The following is a 10,000-nucleotide window of genomic DNA, read 5'->3' as shown; positions in this document are numbered from 1 at the left end:
TACATTACATTTAGCAGACACCTTTTGACCAAAGTGATCATATATGTCAAATACAAAGGATTATATTGTCCCCGAGTAACTTAGGGGTTGGCCTTTGCTCAAGGGCACAACGGTGGAAGCCGGAATTGAACCGACAACTTTTAGGGTTACTACACGCCTAGCCCAGTCCTTAACCACTACGCTTAGTGACCGCCTCGCGATGCATGTACACACACACACACACACACACACACACACACACATACAGATGATGTACACACACACACACACACACACACACACACACACACACACACACACATACACACACACACACACACAAACACATAGACATGTACACACACACATACACACACACACACACATATAGACATGTACACACACACACACACACAATAATACACACACACATAATAACACACACACACAAATACATAGACAATGTACATAGACACATACACACACACACACAACACACACACAGAGACATTACGTACACACACACACACACCACACACACACACACACAAAAACATTGATAGACATGCACAATAATACATAACACACACACACATAGACATGTACACACACATACACACACACACACACACATTAGTCATTGTTACACACACATAATACAACGCTACACATAGACGTGTGGCCTTGGCCACACACAACACATAGACATGTATTACACACACATACACACACACACACACACACACACACATAGATATGTAAACACACACCACACACACACACACACACACACACACAACACACACACACACATAGACATGTACACACACACACACACACACACACACACACGCGGACACATCACACACGCCGCTATCATCTAGACACACACACACGCATGCACACACACAATAACACACACACACATACACACACATAGATTATGTACACACACACACACACACACACACACACATATACACACAGACGTACACACACCCACATCCATGCACACACACACACACACACACACACACACACACACATAGACATGCACACACACACACACACACACGCATGCACACACACTCACACACACACACAGGCACACACATAGACATGTACACACACGCACACACACACGCATGCACACACTCACACACACACACAGGCACACACATAGACATGTACACACACACACACACACACGTGAGCAACACACTGACACACACACACACACACAGGCAGGCAATTACAGACATGTACACACACACACAACACACACACACACACACACACACTACCTTCACTCCCTTCTGCCTGTAGGATAATCGTGGAGTACTACGGCGTCCAGGGTGTCCAGCACATCGCCATGAACACCTCGGACATCATCGCGGCCGCGCGTTTTGGCCTCCATGTTTCTTTCTCATACTTGATCATAATAATAATAATAATAATAATAATAACAATAATAATAATAACAATAACAACAATAACAATAACAATAATAATAATAATAGTAATAGTTTTGGGCTCCATGTGTCTTGCTTAATAATAATACTTGCTTTTAATACTGTTCAGCGTGACTGGTGAGAGTTTTAAATCCATGTCATAATTATAATAATAATAATAATAATAATAATAATAATAATGATAATACTGTTATCAATGCTATAGATGGTTTTGCTCCATTTGCACTGGCAATGGTAATTTTGTGTGTGTGTCTGTGTGTATCCCCCCAGATATCTAACCTGTGTGTGTGTGTGTGTGTGTGTGTATCCCCCCAGATCTGTAACCTGTGTGTGTGTGTGTGTATCCCCCCAGATCTGTAACCTGTGTGTGTGTGTGTGTGTGTGTGTGTATCCCCCCAGATATCTAACCTGTGTGTGTGTGTGTGTGTGTGTGTGTCCCAGATCCGTAACCTGAAGGCTCGTGGCATGGAGTTCATGTGTGTCCCCGACACCTACTACCAGCAGCTGAAGGAAAATCTGAAGCACTCCCAGGTCCGCATCGAAGAGGACCTGAGCGTCCTAGAGGTCAGTTTTACACGAGCCATAAGGTCATCTCTGTCTCCTTACTCACTATTACACACACACACACACACACCAGACACATAGACATACACACACATCTTACACACTAAAGAAGTGGCACTATTACGCACACACACACACACACACACACATCAGACATACACACATCACATAGACATACACATTCACATCTTACACACTAAAGAAGTGGCACTATTACGCACACACACACACTTTTTAACATGTGTAACATAGATGAATTGATATATTGATTGCTTTAGTGTGTAACATAGATACATTGATATATTGATTGCTTTAGTGTGTAACATAGATACATTGATATATTGATTGCTTTAGTGTGTAACATAGATACATTGATTCCTTAATGGATATATAATTTCATGTTAATGGCTGAAAGGGTGTTAGAGTTTTCTGATGTGTTCAAAGGGCAGAAACTAAATTGCCTTTTGGCCTAAATTACCTTAATCTTTGAGTTAGTATATGGCTCATGATAGATAGATAGATATATAGATAGATAGATAGATAGATACTTTATTGATCCCCATGGGGAAATTCAAGGGTCTCAGTAGCATACAGACATCACACACAACATGCACTTACAGCAGAAATGGTAAACATAAGTATAAACATATAACTAAACTCCACTGTACAATAAAGACAGTAGAAGATAAGAAAGATAAGAAAACTAACTAAACTAAATACTAAATACACTATATAAATTAAATTAAGAAAGTCCAATGTGCTTGAGGGTGATCAAGCATAACACGCTTTGCAGTGACAGGGCGGGACTGGTAAGGTGCTAAAGGAGTGAGTGTCATGGTGAAGGTGCAAAAAAGTAGTCCAACATTAGTCCAACAGTGGAAGAGTAAGGTCTACAGACCAGCATAAATAATATGGACAAATAGGAGAGTAAAGTATAATGTAGACAAGGTAAAATAAAATAAAAACTATTTCAGTGCAAGAACAGGTTGAGGTAATAGGGTTATAGCCATTCATTCATTCAGTATTGTAGCGGAAGCCTGACCACAGCCATTGATCATGTGTGCTAATATAGCAGTAAAACAGTAGTGAAAACATTGGGCTGTGTGCATTAGTAAAATAGTAGTAAAACAGTAGTAAAGCAGTAGTGGGGCAGTCAGTACTCAAACATGGAGAGGGTGGAGAGGCAGACAGACTATGCAGAGAAGTCTATCTCTCCTCTTCCCTTTAGTGAAGCATTGAACAGTTCAATGGCCCTGGGGACAAATGACTTCCTTCAGCCTTTCAGTTGTGCATGGCAGTGAGCGAAGTCTCCAGCTGATCAAGCTCTTTTGCTTTTGATTGTGCTGTAGAGTGGATGACATTCATTGTCCAAGATGTTGATCAGTTTGTTTAGGGTCCTTTTGTCAGATATTGAAGTGATGCACTCCAGTTCAGCTCCCACTACAGAGCCAGCTTTCCTTACCAGCCTGTCAAGTCGCCCAGCATCCTTCTTCTTTGTGCTTCCTCTCCAGCATACCACTGCATAGAACAGGGCGCTGGCCACAACAGACTGATAGAACATCCTGAGGAGCTTGCTGCACACATTGAAGGACCCAGCCTCCTCAGGAAGTACAGCCTGCTCTCCTTTCTTGTAGAGTGCATCAGTGTTGGCTGACCAGTCCAGTTTATTGTCCAGGTGGAGACCCAGATACTTGTAGGTGCTTACCACCTCCACATTGACCCCATCAATGGAGACTGGTAGCAGAGTGGGCTTAGACCTCGCGGAAATCCACCACCATCTCCTTGGTCTTTGAAGTGTTAAGTTGAAGATGATTGAGTTTGCACCATTTCAATAAAGTCCTCCACCAGGCTCCTGTCTCCTCCTCCTGCTCGTCCCTGATACACCCCACAATTGCAGTATCATCAGAAAACTTCTGCATGTGGCATGACTCGGTGTTGTAGCGAAGTCAGATGTGTACAGGGTGAACAGGACTGAGAGAGCACAGTTCCCTGTGGCCCGGTGCTGCTGATCACAGTGTCAGAGAGGCAGTTCTTCAGTCTGACGAACTGTGGTCGCTCGGTCAGGTAATCTGTAATCCAGGTTACCAGGTGGGCAGCATCTGGGGTCTGTGTGTCTGATGGCTGTTGACTGAGGTCGTTGTCACCTCGTTGTTCGTGGTCGCCATGTGGGGGAGGGGTGCAATATCTCTTCACACCTTGACCCCAGATAAGGTCAGATAAGGCTGAAGAGCAGATGTGGTCTGCTGTGAAGCCAGCCATGCTGAGTCATAATGACATTTTGTATGTGTATGTGTTGTACGTGTATGTATGTGTGTGTGTTTGTATGTATGTGTGTGTGTGTCTGTGTGTGTGTGTGTGCGTGTGTTTGTGTGTGTACATGTCTATGTGTGTGTGAGTGTGTGTGTGTGTGTATGTCTATGTCTATGTGTGTGTGTGTGTGTGTGTGCATGCGCATGTGTGTGTGTGTGCGTGTGTTTGTACATGTCTATGTGTGTGTGTGTGTGTGTACATGTCTATGTGTGTGTGTGTGTGTGTGGTGTGTGTGTATAGGAGCTAAAGATCTTGGTGGACTATGATGACCACGGCTACCTGCTGCAGATCTTCACCAAGCCTGTACAGGACAGACCGACTGTCTTCCTGGAGGTTATCCAGAGACACAACCACCAGGTTAGGACACACACACACACACACATATATATATATATATATCAGAGTTTCCGCTAGAAAAAATGGTGCCGGTCAAAGTGACCGGCAGAGGTTTCGTTTTCCGGACATTTTTTTGATGATATGCCGGTCAAATATCCTATTATCCCTTCTTAATTAGTTAAATTTAGGAAAACTGGGGACAGGCTATGTAGCTAAAAGAATGACATAATCAGGCTGTAGGTATAGAATGCAACATGTTCATTAGCCTAACTTACGTAAACATGCCTAACAAGATCTAGCCAGTATGTTTTCATGGACAGCAAGAGTCCGCTTCGTTCGTTGTTTTAAAAAGGCTACGTTGTTTGTTGCTGCTACCCACGTTATCTCCAGTGGTGACTGTTTAACTTACACAGATGCGCACACACAAGAATGAGTGCTCACACCACCACCCCCTAATGCTATGCCTCTTTATTTGATAACACCACCACCCCTAATGCTATGCCTCTTTATTTGATAACACCACCACCCCCTAATGCTATGCCTCTTTATTTGATAACACCACAACCCCCTAATGCTATGCCTCTTTATTTGATAACACCACTACCCCCTAATGCTATGCCTCTTTATTTGATAACACCACAACCCCCTAATGCTATGCCTCTTTATTTGATAACACCACAACCCCCTAATGCTATGTCTCTTTATTTGATAACAATAAATTAAGAAATGTTTCCTATTCTGGGAAATGTTTAGTTTCTTTTTCTTTCGGCCGCGGTTCAATGATACCATTTAATTGTGCCAGAAATTATCCGCGGACTAGCAATCTCCTCGTCGAGGAGTCCCTAACCCTGCAGATCTTAGACAGAGAACGCATAGGCCTACTGTATGCTTTGGGTACAGAACACTTTGCATGTCCAGTGTACACAGAGAATGACAGTGTCTTGGAGCGGCCGCACCCCCCGCAACTCCACTTCCAATGTCACTGATTCCGACAGATACGCCCGACACTTCTGCTTTTTATCTGGTGGTGGTGGAGTTGACCGGACATCTGAGGCTTCAGACGTTACCAATTTATCATCATCCATCGCGTCTGGCCTCTGAAAAAACTTTTAAGGCTCTGCCTGGGCCTGGTCATGTTTGAACCGCCTCAAACATGATTATTAGCCAATTTCAATCGGACAATTTGACCGGAGATTTAATTTTGTCGGACATTTCATTTTTTTTCCAGCAAATGTCCGGTAATTACCGAACAACGGAAACCCTGATATACTGTATATATATATATACAAACACATAAACACAAACACACACAGTGGAAGAGAGTGAAAGAAATGTATAGGGGAGGGACAGTTTTTAAATGATTAACAGTTGTGGCATTATCCTAATGATGTCACGTGATTATAATCCTAATGATGTAACGTGGTAAAATCCTAAAGATGTCACGTGATTATAATCCAAATGGTTATAATCCAAATGATGTAATGTGATTATAATCCTAATGGTTATAATCCTAATGATGTCACGTGATTATAATCCTCTAGGGCTTTGGGGCTGGAAACTTCAAGTCTCTGTTCGAGGCCATCGAGTCTGACCAGAACGCAAGAGGCAACCTTACCATTTTAACTCCAAATGGCCTGTCCGAAAAACTCTGAAACTTACACACACACACATGGACGCACAAAGGCATGTTCACATAAAATACACTCACACTCTCTCTCACACACACACACACGTACGCACAAAGGCATGTTCACATAAAATACACTCTCACATGAAGTGCATATATTACATACAGATCATACACACATACGATACACACACACACACACACTCTTACCCACACACACACATACAGATCTACACATATGATACACACACAAACACACACACTTGTGTTCCATATGATACACACACACGCACACACACACACTCTTATCCACACACAAAGACACACACACACTTGTGTTCCATATCCATACAGATCTACACATACGATACACACACACACACACACACACGTGTTCCATTTGGCCAAAGAGAAATATGCACATCAATGCAATCAAATGCAGTATTAACACATATATACTGGATATGAAGTGATGATTTTGAACATGCATATGTATTAACACATATATACTGGATATGAAGTAATGATTTTGAACATGCATATGTATTAACACATATATACTGGATATGAAGTAATGATTTTGAACATGCATATGTATTTGTAAATCCATTCCCAAGCTCTCAGACTATTTTAGGTAGATATTCAGTGTTACTGTTATCCAAATAACATTGAACAAAACCTCTTTTTCACAGTTAGTATACCCCATTAGTTGGTGAATATTATACTATTTGATGTTCTGTACCTTCATAGCTTCAATACTTTCATGCATATTTTATGCACATTTTTCATCAAATTTAATTAGTCAATGATTCTTTGTATGATATTGCTTTCTTTTATGTTCTGTTACCCTCTGCACAGACACAACACATGACTGTTACTAGGGTAACACTGTTTACTCTGCAGCCACAACACATGACTGTTACTAGGGTAACACTGTTTACTCTGCAGCCACAACACATGACTGTTACTAGGGTAACACTGTTTACTCTGCAGCCAGAACACATGACTGTTACTAGGGTAACACTGTTTACTCTGCAGCCACAACACATGACTGTTACTAGGGTAACACTGTTTACTCTGCAGCCAGAACATATGACTGTTACTGGGGTAACACTGTTTACTCTGCAGCCAGAACACATGACTGGGGTAACAACACTGTTTACTCTGCAGACAGAACACAGAGACTATTACTGGGGTAACAACACTGTTTACTTTGCATCCCAAACCCACATGCTAATCGTCATGTAGTCAAGGGAAACTGTCCGCTATGTAAGCACCTAGTGAATTCATGGGCCGTTTAGCCTGTAGAATACATTAAGATCTCATTAAAAACAAAAACTGATGGGAAACATCTTCAATTATTGTCTGATTCCATGTATGTGTGTGTGTTTGTGTGCATGTGTGTGTTTGATGGTAAGGATGGAAGACAACAGGATATGATTAAATGTTTTTATTAATCACTAAAATCCCATAAAAACTGACAAGGATTCACATAATTTATTTACATTAGGGCATTAGACATTGAAAACATTTCATTTTGTGCAGCTGTTTTTCCTGTTGATTTTCATTTCAGGTTCCACAACAAATAAATTGGCCTGATTAACTCATTGAATGCCAAGCTGTTTTCGGGAGCTTTGTCCTAGAGTGCCAGCAATCTAGACCATTGTTGATGATTTTTGTACAGCCACAGCATATTCTGTTATAGCTATGAACACATACAATAGCTCGATTAAAAGGTGAAACTTTAAGCTCTCAGTGGGTGCAAACCGTGTATTTCTACACGCCTCTGTTCCTAAGAAATCCCAAGCTAAACAGTGGCTAGTTTTCACCAAAATCACAGTTTTTTTCTAGAAATGGAGATACAACGTCTTTCATGAAATATGAAGTGTTGCCTGTTACTTACTTGTGTGAACTTTCCGGGAAGTGATCAGCGAGACCTGGCGAGACTGCCACCTAGTGATAGACCCACGAAAATGGCCTTGTTTTGACCTGACGTGCATGCGTCACTGATTCGACCCAAAGAGGCAACCGAGTTATGATAAAACATCCAGATAAAATGTCCAGATTGTGCGTTTTCATGAGTTTTCGATCGTCATATATTTCATTTCCATTCATCACAGAGTTCCCAAAATCACATATAAGGTGTGTTAGAGTGTCTAGTTTCGTAATTTAAAAAAAAGCTAACAATGTAAAATTACGTTTTTGGCACTCAATGAGTTAAGGGGCTGAGTTTAGGAACCAGGAATAGCCAATGAGGGGCAGAGGCGGGCTTTAGGCACCAGGAATAGCCAATGAGGGGCAGAGACGGGCTTTAGGCACCAGGAATAGCCAATGAGGGGCAGAGGCGGGCTTTAGGCATCAGGAATGGACAGTGAGGGGCAGAGGGGTCTTCCAGAGGCGGGCTTTAGGGTCTCCCAGTGGGCACGGCTGGCCCTGTAGACACCAGAGAGGACACGTTAATCTCACACACACACACACACACACACACACACCAGAGAGGACACGTTAATCTCACACACACACACACACACCAGAGAGGACACGTTAATCTCACACACACACACTTACACACACACACACACCAGAGAGGACACGTTAATCTCACACACACACACACACACACACACAACCACACACACACACACATACACACACACACACACACACACAACTAGGTATGCACAGATGTTAAGATCGGATATCGGCCCCAATATTGACACAATATCGTAACACCCCTAATTATCACCACTTTTGTTCAGAAATTCTAAAACAACGATGTTTTTTAACACTTCAAAATAACATTTGCTAAATGAACCTTATGTTTTTCAGTAGCCATAGGTGTGTAGATTTGAACAAAATCTGGTTTGGTTCTTAACTAGAGCATTTACTGCCTGAAATATACGATTTTGTTCACCACGCTCGGGAGTTATAGTGCTGGCCTGATGGGTCGCCTATTTACACCGTTTCAACGGCACATGAACGGTTAGACCGAGAATTCTTGTCATGAAATTAAAATTCCACTGGAGCTCCAAGCGGTTGTGTAAAGGCAGCCTTACAACACTGTTTACAGCTCTTCGAGTCACGGTAAAATGTCATTTTTGGTACATAGCTAATTTAGGTTTGTATAGAAATGGATATTAAGTGACACATACATGCAAGACGGCAGAAATACGGGTCCGACGGTAATAGGGGGAGTTCCGATAGCTGGATTGGGGATCGGAAAATGTAGCAGATGGCAGCTCGGGTTTAGTCGTCACGGGTTCAGACAACCTAGAGTTGAGTTTATCTCAGTGTTCCATTCCATCTCACCTCCATTCTGGAATACCTGCCCTGGCCTACAAACACCATCATAAACACCAGGCCTACACACACCATCATAAACACCAGGCCTACACACACCATCATAAACACCATCATAAACACCAGGCCTGCACACACCATCACCAGGGCTACACACACCATCATAAACACCAGGCCTACAAACACCATCATAAACACCAGGCCTACACACACCATCATAAACACCAGGCCTACACACACACCATCATAAACACCAGGCCTGCACACACCATCATAAACACCAGGCCTGCACACACCATCATAAACACCATCATAAACACCAGGCCTGCACACACCATCACCAGGGCTACACACACCATCATAAACACCAGGCCTACACACACCATCATAAACACCAGGCCTACACACACCA

General features: G+C 42.4%; 1 protein-coding gene and 1 pseudogene across 1 annotated transcript in view; one reads left to right on the top strand and one right to left on the bottom strand.

The window, feature by feature from the left end:
• The window catches only part of hpdb (4-hydroxyphenylpyruvate dioxygenase b), a 21,340-nt gene extending 13,694 nt beyond the window's left edge, over nucleotides 1-7,646 (top strand). Inside the window, exons 11-14 of the mRNA XM_048243039.1 lie at nucleotides 1,319-1,378; nucleotides 1,893-2,015; nucleotides 4,566-4,682; nucleotides 6,203-7,646. Of these exons, the coding sequence (XP_048098996.1) occupies nucleotides 1,319-1,378; nucleotides 1,893-2,015; nucleotides 4,566-4,682; nucleotides 6,203-6,313 (411 nt within the window). The 3' untranslated portion in view covers nucleotides 6,314-7,646. The remainder of the gene's footprint in view (nucleotides 1-1,318; nucleotides 1,379-1,892; nucleotides 2,016-4,565; nucleotides 4,683-6,202) is intronic.
• Nucleotides 7,647-8,418: 772 nt separating this feature from the next.
• The window catches only part of LOC125295203, a 12,662-nt pseudogene continuing 11,080 nt past the window's right edge, over nucleotides 8,419-10,000 (bottom strand).

Source organism: Alosa alosa, chromosome 5 (genome assembly GCF_017589495.1).
Source record: "Alosa alosa isolate M-15738 ecotype Scorff River chromosome 5, AALO_Geno_1.1, whole genome shotgun sequence".
Classification (NCBI taxonomy): Eukaryota; Metazoa; Chordata; class Actinopteri; order Clupeiformes; family Clupeidae; genus Alosa; species Alosa alosa.
The sequence above is the reverse complement of the archived record's forward strand: the minus strand, read 5'-3'. Positions and strand labels throughout refer to the sequence as shown.